Below are 13941 nucleotides of genomic sequence, written 5' to 3'. Positions count from 1 at the left end.
CAGTCTCTTTTGCTAACGGGGCAAAACATACCTTTAAGGATAATAGTAGGGGTGGCTTAGATTGTTGAGCTTTTGTCTTTTCAAATCCTGTTTTAGTGCCCCAGAGCTGTGGATTTGTGAAAAGCTTTAACACCCTGAGAGATGAGGTGGAAGGAAAGTAGCTCCCTTTAAATGCTGCTGAGGGCTCAGAAGTGTTCTGAAGTGTTCAGACTTGCCATTGTCTGATAAGTCTTTGCTCTTGAGGAGATTCTCACCCAAGTCAGGCTGTGCAAGTGTGTCTGACAGAGAATGGTTTTTCTGGAGAGCTGTAGGGAAGGCTGTGAGAGAAGAATGTGCATCCTGGACATTTGGGTTTAAGGAATAGTGGTTGTTGTGCCTGTGTTGCCTCATCTGGTGCTGATGTCCCCAAGAGTTTAGGCTGAGAGTTCCTGCTTCAGTGTGATACAGGTGTAATAGACCATTCTTTGTACAGCTTTTCATCTCTGCAGACCCTATATCCCTGCCAAAATTCTCTTTGAATAGTGTTCTGACTACATTTGCCCTCTGGTTTTGATTAAACATTATTTGTCACATGGTCTCATTTGTTAACGTGGTTGTCTTTCAAGATTAAACAGCTGCTGCCTTATGTTCCTAAAAATGATTGGGCTTTAGGGGCACAGAAATAATTCTTGTAGGTGGCAATTTAGTTAATTGCTTTGGACTCCTTAGGGATGAATGGGGATCAGCTGTGGAATGGTAAGGTGTTCCTGTTTTATAGTAAAGAATGAATCATAGCCTTCTCCAAGCATTGCATATAGAATATTATCCATGATGTCTCCAGCACAGGAGCACCAGAATACAGAATGTGAGATTTATTTTCTTAACAACATGCTGAAGAAGTTCCCAGTGTTGATGCACTTGGGGTTCCCTAAAAGTGTTTTGGTTCTTTGCTTTCAAACAATACATTTTTGCAGTATCAGTGATCAGAGAAAGGTAGGTTATTAAAAATGATAGCAGATGAAAGATCCTCATGCATAGTAATGGTGGCTGCACCCAAGAGATAGGTAAGGTTGTGGAGCTGCTGCCTTGTGAAGTTGGGCAAATCAAAGGCTGCAGATTTTTTAATGTCTGTTTCACATATGCTTTCAAAATTCAGCAAAAGAAACAAACAGTCCCTTCAAATGTCAAATGTGAATTGGAGGGGAGAGCTAGCCTAGAAATCTTCCATTTCATCCCAAAAGTACATGCTGTGTTGGGCTGAAACTCATTCCACTTGCAGCACTAAAATTCTTAACCAGCAGAATACTCTGTTTTCTAAGGTCCCTTATTAAACATACAATATTAGCATTGCTTCTGAAAATACTGTGTTAGAAATAGCCAGAAATGACAAACTTACCTTTCGGTCTTTTTAATTCCCTGTCCATGATCTAATCTGAATATCACCTGGTAAGGACTTCTTCCCTGCACATGCATTATTTGAACAGCCTGCAGATTATTTTAAGATCCTGCAGGACAGAAATATTCTAGTTCTTCAGTTTTTTCTAAGGTAATTTCCTGTAAAAGAACAAAGCGTGTGAGCTGATGGAATTGACTTCAATAGAAAAAGGGACAGTATTTTAAAATAGTGCAGAAATCATCAGAAGCAAGGAAACAATTCTCAGTAATTTGTTTTCCCCAGTGCCTGCTGGATTATGAGTAGCTTTATTTTTCCTTTTAGCTCAGTTCCGTTTTATCAGATGGGTTTTAGTACGTAATGTTTGCTCAAATGCAAGATGTTTATCTGGTAGAATTTCCACTTGTCCATTTACCAGTGGCCAGGCTTGCTTAATTGTTTTATAATGGGAAGTGAGTTGTTAAGCTTTTAACTCGTTAATAAACCACTTGAAAAGGATGAGTGAAACATATATTTGCCATGATTGATATGTTTAAAAGAATATGTAAAAGGCAGGTCTGTGTGACCTCAGTGCAAATAACAGGAAACAGAAACTCAGTAACAAGAATTATGAAGGCTTCTGTCAAATGGGAGAGGTGCAAACTGAGCACAGGGCTTGTGCTTTTTCCCTAATACAGGACTTTTGTGCCAGGTCTCTAAAGGAAGGACCTGTGCATGCAGGAGTTGTTCTCTCACTGGTCATGGTGTAGATTTCTGTAGTATGTGGTTTTATCTATAACAGATAGGCCTAAGATACTCAGTTTATCTGAAACTGGTTGCTGAGGACTCAGATGATTCATTATTGGTATGTGGGATGTATTTTAAAAAATAAATTACTACACTTTAATCTGTAAGTACATTCACCAATGGAAAATACCGAATAATGATGTAATGTAGAAGTGTAAGATCTAACCAAGGATAAAGGGCTAGGAGTTAAAACCAAATGCAGTTTCTAACAGAAGAGTTTGGAACAAACTCTCAAGGGTGGGAGTAGATTCCTCACTTCTTAAAGACTGTGGATCTTACCTGGGTAGCCCTCTGGAAATTCTGCTTTAGTGTGCACTAAGGGCTCAATGAGGAAATAACTAGATTAAATGTTGTGCCTCATATTATGTGGGAGATCAGACCAAATGACCTGGTAGTGCCTTTCAGCCTTAAGACATGCAAGTCCGTATCGACCGTGGCTTGCAGTGAAAAGTCCGATTTCTCATCTCCAGCAGCTTTTCCAGCAAGCTCCATACTCATGAAGCGTTGCCTTGTGCTCTGTTTAAGATTTTACCAGAAGAGGATGACTATGGGTTTGACGTGGAAGAGAAGAACAAGGCGGTTGTGGTGAAGTCGGTTCGACGAGGCTCCTCCGCGGAGGTAGGACCCGACGTTCACGTCCTCCCATCTGAGAGTGTGTCAATACTTGGAAAAGGCACAAACCCACAGTTGTAAAATCTGTTTCCTCTTAAAGGCAGCAAATAGAAAATTGGCTGTCTTCTACTGCTGTGGTAATAAAGCTGTTCCTGTGAATGGCCAAGTGTTTTGGCATCACCAGGTGACTTGAATCTCGTTGATGAGTGATTGGACAACAGCAGGATCTCTGTGTGGTGATACCTCAGGTTCATTAGCAACCTCAGTTTAAGGAGGGAGGGAAAGTAACACTGCTTTGGGTTAGCAAAGGTGTTCAGTGGAAACAGGTTTATTTGAGGGAAAGCTACATTTTTTAGATATGTATTTTTTTCCTTAAAAAGCGTGCACTCGTTTCTCTCCCTGGAATTTTCTAAGAGTTCTACTGAATATATTTGCTGTGTTTCTTTGGGGCACATATATGGGCAAAATATCATCAGTCTGAGTACTGCACCAGCACCTTTTATCCATACAAAACCCATGTGTGGATGACACAATGTCACACTCTATTTACTGAAATAAGGCACAGACAGATTGAAAATCTGTCTTTTAAAAACTGTTTGGGTGCTTTTTTAGCATCTGTAGAGATAAGAGAAGGCTAAATGACTTGTCCAGAGTTTCACAGTAAAGTGTGGCAGCACACAGGCAGAGCTTCTACTTAAGAGTCCAGGACAACCATTACAGAATTTCTGAATGTCTATGTTCATTTGTGGCTCTCTGCTTTAGACTACAAATAACTGCTGGATAATTTACCCAGTGGAAACAGCTGAAGTGGACCGATGAATTTTAGCAAGCTGAGAATGTCAAATGGGAAGGAATTTTGAACTGAAGTTTAGTATTAAAATTAAATTATTTCAGTATTCCTGATTCTCATTTGGTTTATGGTCGCCAAAGAAACCAATCCTGTGCTTTACCTCGTGCTCAAAGTCAACATGGGTTGGCCAAAAATGTTATTAATGTAAACCTGTGCTGTGAACTATTGCCTGCCAGATAATCCTTCTGCCCTTTCTTTGGCTGGATGCCTGGGGAATAGCCTGCAAATCTGTTGTGTTTTAAGACTACAGAAACACAAAATTTTCTAAGGAATCTTTTTCTTGATCTTCCAAGACAAACTATCTGTGACCATGAGCCCATCTTTTGAACTCGGTCTTACAATATTGCTCCAGAAAAGAACTAAATCTGCATCTCTCTGAACCAGAGGGCTGTCAGCTCAGTCTGGAAAGACCCGAGGTCCAATGGTGATGCATTTCATCACATTCTTGGGCTTTTTTAATTGCTTTGTGATATTACAAATATATCCAGCATGTAGTTTGGTGTGGCTCAGCATTTAGAGACCCTCTGCCTGCTGTGTCATACTCTTCAGGGACAAAAGTGAAGACAGCAGCTTTGCTTCACAGCTCATTGCATTCACTAAGACTGGCAGACTTCAGGCCTGAGTAAGATTTCAGGTTCACCAGTAAAGTGGGAACAAATCTATTACTTGCATGGATTTATTCAAGATTGACATGTTCTCTTTGAGTTTGGAATTATGACCTCCTATTCTTGAAACAGAGTTGGAACACAGCTGAAGCAGAGCTTGTGGCAGCACACAGCACTGAGCTTCGTGCTTGTGCAACAAGGGTCTTTGGGGTTTCTGTTGAGCTGTCAGAGTTGCCAAGCATTGTTTTTATTATTAGTGTCTTTTCTTCTCAAAATTTTGTAGAAACTGTTTGTGAGCTGTTAGATTTGCCTATGCCAGAAGCAGTTTCCAAACTGTGTTTATGAGTTGTTAAGAACATCCAATTCCTGTAGGTACTGATGGGGTACTTGAACTGCAGTTTGGGAACTCTTTGCCTGGCATGTGTGTCCAGCTTCTCACTTTTGGCCCTCAGACAGAATAGTGCTCCTGCCCTTTCTCTCCTGCTCCTGAATGATGAGCAGCCCAGGACCCTCCCTGTGGGAATTGTGCCCCTGCTGCTGGCATCAGCTGCCTGGGCCTGTTGACACTTGCTCAGCTCACCCGGGTGGAGGGGCACAAAACACCATAGAGTTTGCTTAGTTAATTGGTGTGGAGCATGTCACATCTCATCCTCATCCCAAGTTCACGTGTCTTCACAAAGACATTCAGAAAGTCTCCTTTCTTAATAGTCCCTTAAAAAGTTGTAGCAGAAAAGTACAAATATATATCTATTGCAAAGTAAGATACACCTGTGCAGTGACATGTTTCTAAAGATAGGGGTGAAACCTCTTTGTTTTCTGCAAAAGCAGAAAACTTTCAGGGGGAGTGACAAATGACTTGATGAACCAGCACTGTATACAGGGTATCCCACTGACAGGAGTCTGAGGAGTGGCCATAAGTAGGGAAGAGTTGAACCTTGGAGCCTGAGCTTTCAGAGATGCTGCTGGTGATCCAGGTGCTCTGTGGTGTTTGTTCCCTTTGCAGATGGCTGGCCTGCAGGCGGGAAGGAAAATCTATTCCATCAACGAGGATTTAGTGTTCCTACGCCCCTTTTCAGAAGTGGAAACCATCCTGACCCAGTCCTTCTGTTCACGAAGGCCACTCAGGCTTCTGGTAGCCACCAAGTCAAAAGAGTAAGTGCCAAGATGGGCAGATTATCAAGAAATGTCAGTCCCTAAGTAATACTTCTGTGGTTGTAGTGAAAGCTGTGCAAACACTTTGCTGTGCAGAAGCTGCTCAATAGGAGAACAAATGACAGAAATGAGAGAGTAGGAGTCACAACTTGTTTTTAGTGATGACCCTCAGGCTGCTAGAAGGGGTTGGGTTGTGTTCTCTTTGTACTGCAGGTAAAATACTTTTGACTTCCTTGTGCACAAACAGAACGGAATCACAAGGATTGTCATTCTCTGTCATGTGTGAAGTTTCTCAGGCTCTTAATATTTGTGCCAGGGAAAGCAAAACTTCCACCCCATTAAAGCTTGGCTTGTTTTTTGATGACTCTAACAGTATCAGCCCTTACAGTTTTTCAGTCTATTATTATATCTTATAATGAGAGTTGGCCCTGTTAGTGTCTTGTGCGTTGCTGGATTCTGTAATCCCAGAAGGTACCATAGAGCTGAACATCTCAGTGAACACCTGATGCTGAATTCTAGTCCAGGTTGTCTTGTCTAGTGTATATTTTTATTTTTTAATGAAAATGGTATAAGTCAGCACAGCTGCAACAAAGTGTACCTAGAAAAGGAAGTGAATATAAATGCCACAGATAGTTTCTGTCAGGTGTTATTCACTTACAGATGTAATAAATTAAGAAATGCCAAATTTTAATTAACAAATAGAATCTCCCATCTGCCTTGGAGATTGATGATGGAGTAGATGATTTTTTCAGGTCTGTTTATTTGTTACTCATTTATAAACAGTGTGGGTGCTTTCTTTCATCCAAACACACTTGTGAATGCCAGGGAAAGCTGCTGTTAGAACTGCCCAGAGCTCTGGCAGCCTAACTTAAAATCCTGCTTTCTTGTTCTCTTTGATTTATCTGCAGGATTATTAAAATCCCAGATTGTCCTGAAGCCCTTTGCTTTCAGATCCGGGGAGCAGCACCACCATATGTTCATGCAGTAGGAAGAGGTAAGGAGAAAGTCTGTGGTACAGTTAAGGTGGGAGTACAGCTAAATATATATACATGTGTATGTAAAGAGCATGTGTGTATGTGTGTGTGTGTATATATAAATATATCTATATTAAGACAGATGCAGGTTTCATTGTCCAACTTGTTCCATACAAGTTCTGACAACCTTAGTGACCACAGTGACAGGAACCCCAGTGATGGGGAAGAATCACACTCCTGTAACCACAGAACAACGTGAGAGTTCCTGCCTCAAAGTGCTCAGCATACAAAGTGCTCAGCATGTAAATGCTTTCTGAGACAGTGGTATCATTCTTGCCAACTGAGTGTTGGGTCTGTAATCCCATCAACACGAAACAAGGAATAATTTAATTCTACAGTGGAAGAAACTGGGATACTGCAATCCACAGTACTGTGGAAAGACTCTTAAGAAAGCATTATCACTCGAGCTCTTGCAAGCAAGAAATGTGCTTGCTTAGTGACCCTGCCATTGCTGCTTCTGAGACTGCCAAGGTCCAGCTTTACAACCACAGGGAATTAAAACACAAAACTGAGGTGGTTGAGAAGAAGTTGAGGGGTTAATGCTGTCTGTTGCTTACTCAATATTTTTGCCTGTAGTCAACCACAGTTTGGGTCCCTGGGTTTTGAAGTGAAAGCCTAACCCTAACCTAAACCCTGCTGCAGGATCTGCAGTTTGGGAGACAGGTCCTAACATGATCTGGACATCACAAAGTAATACTTGGAGACTACTTCTCCCTTTACATTGACTTATACTGCTACAAAGTACCAATGTACTATAGAGGCAAACTGCTTTCCTTCATCTTTTTAAAAGGAGAAAACACTGTTTGGCAGAGATATTTAGTACTTCTGTACCTGAAATGTTAACTGAGCTACAAACAAAGCACAGCTTTAACCTTTATTCTCAGCAGATGCAGAAAATGTGGCGTTTCAGACATACACCCCTTCCTTCCTTGCAAACAAACGTGTCTCCAGATGAGTGCAGTGACTGTGCAGGTAGCACCCACAGATGATGTTCCCAGGGACACACATTTATTGCACCCTTTCATAACAGCACCTGTAACCACTTTGTCACAGTCTAGAGGGCAAGCTGGAAATGCCAGCTAGGAAGATTCTTCTTTTTTCAGGATTTTTCCAGCAAAAGACAAATTGCATTTAAAAAAGTGCTTTAAAGGATGAATCACCTTAGCTGTAGATTTCTAGGAGCCGAATTTGGGTATGAGTGTTGTTCAGTGTGAGTTTGGAGTAAATCCATTGAAGCTGGTTATTGCACTCTAGACTTACTGTAGCTTTAAGTACATCAGTCTTTTTCTGTGCCACATTGTGCAATGTGCAAGTGTTCTGTACCTTTCAAGTGCAAGAAGCTGGAACAAATATAACAGTTTACATTTAAGCGAGACCTCAGCTAATGTAATCATAAGGCTGAAAGAGAACCATGTAAGAATCCCAAACGATTTCCCACAGGGATTTTGATTTCTAGTATGAGTGCATTTAGATCTGGGAGGTCTCTGTTTTTCCCAGCACTACTGAAAACATGAAGGATAAACACAAAGCTCTCGGAATAAGGACTTTTTAGCAAAGGCAGCACAGCATTCACCCAGCTCTTCTTACTCCTTTTAACCAGAAACCCTTTGCAAACTTGCCAGTGTTCTCTTCCATATGCAGATGGCATTTCTGTCTAACTTCTCTCCTGCTGTTTTTCAGGGTCTGAGGCTGCAGCTGCAGGCCTTCATCCCGGGCAGTGTATATTGAAAGTTAATGGGAATAATGCAACACATGGCAATTATACAGAAGTTCTGGAGCACTTCACAGCCTACAGGACCAGACAACAGGAAGCACTGGTATGAACTCAAAACCTCAAAGGGAGTACATTAATTCCTGCCCTTCTTCTGCCCTCCCCTTCTCCTGTGCTTTTATGCTCACTAAATATTCAGAAAAAGAACATCTACGTGTTTCTTTTGACTCATTTCCTCCCTCCCCAGTGTCCTGCTGTCACTGAGGGACCTGGTTGCCCTTGCCTGGAGTTGCAACATACCTACAAATAATATAAAAGCAAATTCATGCACACACTGCACGCAGTATTGAAAGTTATTAACTACTGCTAACACTAGAAGTTCACCCAGATATTGATCTAGGTTTTATGTTCTCTGAAGTTCAGAGAAAAGCTGGGGGAATGCTCATATTTCAGCCAACTTAGAAGGTACAGAATTGAGAGCTAGATTCAGCTTTGTAGTCCAAACATTTGGAGATTGGGCATTTTCAGTGAGGTCATGGCTGAAGCCTGTATCTCTTGAAAGGGGTTGTACCAGTGGGTGTACAGAACACATGAAGATGCTGAAGAGGACAGAGTTCAGCAAGCAGCAGCCCCTGCATATGTGAATGGCAGCCACCCTGGCTCCACCAAAGACCACCCTGCACTAGAAGGAGATGCAGAATTGGATCCTCTTCAAAACAGCCCACAGGAATCAGGTAAAGGTCCTCATGGTGGAAGGAGACCTAAGGCATTTCAGAGGTTCCCAAAAGGAAAACAGCAGTAGAAATAAAAGGTGTGATTGTTACTGTAGGATATCTCTTTTCTTAGTAAAGCTTTGTAATACAATGAGGTCTACCAGAGGAAGTACTCATATGCTGCCATTTATTCAGGGGAAGATACACGTAGAAATCACACCCCTGTGACTCTGTTCTTTACAAGAGATCCAGTTTCAGGAATGAAGAGGCTCAGCATTTTTAGAATCTTTTGGTAGCCCCTGCAAACCAGGAATTTGTGGGCAGTAGCTGGTGGGGAGGGAAGGCCTGCAAGTAGCTCCACCTAGAATAATCTATGTTTTCTGTTATTTTAGATTAAAGATTAAGATGTTAAATTGCTTTGATCTGGAGCAGATTTTCAAGGCATGCTATCACTGTGTCAGCAGAATGTGGGAGTGTATTTCCTCCAACTTACAAAAGTGTAACTCATAAAAAACAGCTTTTATGTTGAGAGCTGTTTTGGAAAAGTAGATGATAGGGGAGAATACTGAAACGAGATTTAAACCAAAGGACTGAGCCTGGACTCTCTGAATACCATTGGCAACTTCTCCTGGAACAGATGCACATCTGTGGATCCCATCTAAGGTCTAGTGAACCTGATAATCCAGTGGTGGAACAGTGCAGCTCCAAGGTGGAATAGCTGGAGCAGTGCCCTGGTGGAGGCATGTGAGCAATTCTCTGGCAAACCTCAGCCTGAATGTAACTTGAGTCTGTTCTCTAGTGACAATAGCACTGCTGTGTGTAAAAAAATGTTATCTCCTCACCCCATCCCTGCCCTTGCATCTCAGTCTTCCAGAGGGTCTTTGCAAACAACAGGACTCACAGATTAACAGACTTCACTTCCTTTTGAGAGCTTCTGCTCGTGTCTGTGAACAGAACTAGAAGTAGTGTCCTGACAGAGATGTGTGCTTGCACACAAGGAAGAACATTAGAATGGGGATTGGAGTGTGTGGTTTATCTAAACCTCTCTCACTGTCTCCATTAGTGGCCAAGAGCAAATGTCTTCCTCAGGATATTCCCCCAGTCTCCAGCAGTACACAGTTCAGACACTCCTTGAGCCAAAGGTTGTGTCTTTGCATTTAATAATTCTCTCTAATGACTTATTTCTGTTCCAGCCCAGACACCACAGACCATCAGCTCTCCACTGGTCACTGGGGAAGAGACCCCTCTCGTCAGCCTGACTGTGGATAACACCCACCTGGAGCACGGGGTGGTGTACGAGTATGTCAGCAGTGCAGGAATCAAATCCTTTGTCCTGGAGAAAATTGTGGAACCGAAAGGTTGCTTCAATCTCACTGCAAAGGTACCAGAAAACGTACATGGCCAGCTTCATTCCTAACCAGAGTGGGAAGCCAGTGATACAGTTTATTATTGGCTGATGTGGGCCTGGCTCTTTGGATCAGGTCACACGTGGTCTTCTCAGCCCTGCTTGGAGTTCTGTTCATTAGAATGTGCAGAGTTACAGCAGCTCCTTTGGTATGAGCAAGTCAGCAAGTGCTTCCAGGACTTCAGGTGCTGAGGCAGAAGGAGGGGAACCCTTGGTTATGGAATTCTCCCATTTATCTGCCTGGTAACGTACTCTCTGCTGATACTCAAGATTGATATTTTCAGGCAGGCATTTGCTTTAACTTGGAAGAAAATCAGGCAGGTTTTTCCCACCTGATAGGCTGTATGGGTTGCAAAAGGAATCAAGCAGAATTGCTGCTATCAGAAGGCAGCAGAGCACTGAGTGTCCTGGTCATCACTGAAAAATGAGCTCATAGTAAATGTTTCTGTCACATCTCAGTAACATTATTGTTATGTCCCGGGAAAGTAGGCCAGAGCAGGTAACTTGGACAGTGCACAGTGGATTTTTGAAACACTTCCATTACTCTGACATTTTTTGAGACATGTTTTGTGGCTTGGGGACACGATGGTGGTTCTCAGGCAGTCACAGAGGCGGCTTGTTCTGGAGGCAACTTCAACCATGGGGCTTTGCCACTCACTCAGTGGAAGAAAACTCTATTTTCCCTCGCTTTCAAGTCTCGTATCATTGACACCCTGTCTTTTTGTTTAGATTTTAGAGGCCTTTGCTGCAGAGGACAATCACTTCATAAAGAATTGCAAGAGACTCATATCCCTAAGCAGTGCTGTGGCCACCATGCCCCAGTATGAATTCCGGCAGATCTGTGACACTAAGCTGGAAAGCATTAGCAGGAGGATCATGAACTACCAAGAGGTACAACACTACTAGTTATGGGTGAAGTCTCAGGACAATTCTTCACTGTGATAAGTGAGTCTTAGTATTCTGTATTAATGAATCCAAGCAGCTTCTGAGGTGGGTGTCCTGGAGGCATGAAAACAGCTCTGCAAGTTACTGAAGTTGCAAGTTTTGAGTAAAAAAGACTTTGTCTGGAAATCACTCCTTTCTGCTTGTCAGAGCTGTGGGTTATGACATATTATTGCAGGTTCATTGCCACAATATTAATGAATAAATATGACAACAGAATGATCCATGTCTTATTTAACATGAACATAACTACAGTGTATCATAGTGTAAACAAAGTATGTGTGCTTTTTTTGTGCAGTTACCTGAGCTGTTTGAAAAGGGTGTGCTAGAAGGTATAGTTAATTGCTTTCATTTGTTGTTTTATGAGCTTTTTTTTTTGAATGTGCTGTTCCACCTGCAGCAGAAATCTGGATTTCTGGAATGGGAAGCAGGAAGAGAAAACGATTGTCTGTATTGCATCATAATTTTTTTGAAAATGAAGTAACACACACCTGCTTTATCTCTCCCAGTTTGCAGGTGAACTGAAGACAAAGGTGAACCCAGCCTTCAAACAAGCCATCATGGAAGCACATTCCCTGAGCAGCATGGATTTCTGCCCCACCAACTGCCACATTAACCTCATGGAGGTGTCCTACCCCAAGAACACTACCTCAGCAGGGAGGTCGTTCAGCATTCGCATCGGACGCAAACCTTCTATCATTGGCCTGGATCCAGAACAAGGTGAGACCTCACTTTCAGATCACACTGATTTTATCCAATAAAAAGTTGTGGTTTTCCACTGCTCAGCAAGGTCAAAATAAGTTCCAAGGAAATACAGGCTTGCCAGTACCTTTTTTTACCTCTTTAACGTTTTGTAGTAAAATGACAGCCTCCTTCTGTTGTGAAGTAGTAATGCCTTTGAGCACAGAGAGGCTTCAGGTCAGATGTTTTTAGCTAAGCAGTTTGGGCATCTCACATCAATCCAGTGTCCTGGAGCACTGTTGCCCTTACTAGAGGTGACTTCCTGACTAAAAGTGACCCGGAATGCCCGTGCTGTGAGGAGAGGCTGCATTCAGGGGGCAGCAGGAGTCAGTCACGTTGTAGTGCTGGTTTCTTTTGCCGTTGCTGAACAAATTCCATGCATTGGAGCTGAAAGTCTCACTCTGTCAGGAGACCTATTTTCTGTCCTACCACTTGGTTAGTTGGGTTCCAGCATTTCTTTGTCATGATCTCAGCTGATGTGCTTCTGACTCGTTGCCGTGTGAAGGCTGGAGTGCAGGAATGTTTAGAGGAGGGAAGTGTAGACTAACCCATCTTTTGAACAGTGGCAATGACTATTCAAATCGAGGTCAATAAAGATGCTTGGAGATATTAAATATTAAACCCCATAGTATTTTTAATGTGAGCTAAAGCACAGCACTATGAGGGCTGCTGTGGGGAAATGAACACTATCTCAGCCAGACCCAGTACAGGTGGTTAGCAAAGTACCACACCAAAACTGTCAGCATTTCTAAATGAAAAAAAATTAATTTTTCTTCTGTAAGGACATAATCCTGTTTATTTAAATATGTGTGTGAGTGTAAATGTTTGTAGAGGTGGAATAATAACACAGATTCCTGAGAGTCCAAGTTCATTAACTTTCAACAAATGCTTTTAGATTCTCTCCATGTTGTCTGTATGAGTATATGTGTGGACAGTTCCTGTCTTCAATAATTTAACCTTTTTCTGAACTGCAGTAAATTGAAAACATCTAGTTGGCATGCCAAGAAAAAAAACCCACAACTTTTTTTTTTTTCCCCAGAATGTTTTTGTCATAGAATGTAATTATATAAAATAGTTCTGGGAAATTTTAATTTTTCGTGTTAAAATTCCACCAATCCTAAACTAACATCATTGGGATGGAGTGAGGAAAGTCACGAGAGCCACACTAACCAGATCCTTTGATGCTTAGCAGGCACTTTAAATCCAGTCTCATATACTCAACATTGCATCACCACTATGGCTGCACCGTCCTGGAGATGTCTGACCCCAGAAGATGGAGATCCTGATGGTAGCTTCGGCCAACAGAATGGAGGAACAACTCAGGAAGAAAGAGGGCTCAGTTTTCTGCTGAAACAGGAAGACTGGGAGATGCAGGACTCATACTTGCACCTTTTTAACAAACTTGACATGGCAGTGAAGGAAATGAAGCAATATGTCATTCAGATAAATAAGTGAGTACAGAACCCCGTGTGCACTGGAGAGAGAAATTCTGGTAACATTGAGGCATTAACCTCAGAAAACATGTTGTGCTGTCAGCCCCAAGTGTCAGCCTCTTTCCTCACCTGTTCACACCTGCCTCTGCATGAGGATCCTTGTGGGTCCCTTCCCAGTGGCTGCTCTGGGGCTGTGTTTGGATCAGTAGGAAGTGGTCTGTGTAGTCCATCTAAACTTCTCACAAGGTTGCTTGTGATTTCATGAAGCTGAATTTAGCCTTGGTCCCAATCCTTCCTTCATGAGACTGAGAGCTGTGTGTTCTACTTCTGCAGACTTTTGTCCACCATAACAGAACCTACAGAGGGTGGTGCCTGTGAGCCACCATCTGCTGAGGAGACATCTCCACCTTCCCTGGGAACAGAAGAGAGTGATCCTGACAAAGCTGAGCATGGTGGAATCAAGAAGGTCTGTTTCAAAGTTTCTGAGGAGGACCAGGAAGACTCTGGACATGACACAATGAGTTACAGAGACTCCTACAGGTTAGTCTGAAGGTTGTGCCACTTTTACCTTGCTAATAATAAAGT

At 42.3% G+C, this 13941-nt stretch overlaps 1 protein-coding gene across 1 annotated transcript in view; it reads left to right on the top strand.

The window, feature by feature from the left end:
* PREX1 (phosphatidylinositol-3,4,5-trisphosphate dependent Rac exchange factor 1) overlaps positions 1-13941 on the top strand; it is an 86385-nt gene that overhangs the window by 53096 nt on the left and 19348 nt on the right. Inside the window, exons 17-26 of the mRNA XM_029960381.1 lie at positions 2684-2776; positions 5229-5377; positions 6286-6371; positions 8092-8228; positions 8685-8856; positions 10029-10216; positions 10970-11131; positions 11692-11902; positions 13116-13374; positions 13690-13896. Coding sequence (XP_029816241.1) covers positions 2684-2776; positions 5229-5377; positions 6286-6371; positions 8092-8228; positions 8685-8856; positions 10029-10216; positions 10970-11131; positions 11692-11902; positions 13116-13374; positions 13690-13896 — 1664 coding nt within the window. The remainder of the gene's footprint in view (positions 1-2683; positions 2777-5228; positions 5378-6285; positions 6372-8091; positions 8229-8684; positions 8857-10028; positions 10217-10969; positions 11132-11691; positions 11903-13115; positions 13375-13689; positions 13897-13941) is intronic.

The sequence above is a fragment of the Manacus vitellinus genome, unplaced genomic scaffold (genome assembly GCF_001715985.3).
Source record: "Manacus vitellinus isolate BGI_N305 unplaced genomic scaffold, ASM171598v3 scaffold_26_pilon, whole genome shotgun sequence".
Taxonomy (NCBI): domain Eukaryota; kingdom Metazoa; phylum Chordata; class Aves; order Passeriformes; family Pipridae; genus Manacus; species Manacus vitellinus.
Note: the sequence above shows the minus strand (reverse complement) of the source record. Positions and strands in the feature narration are given on the sequence as shown.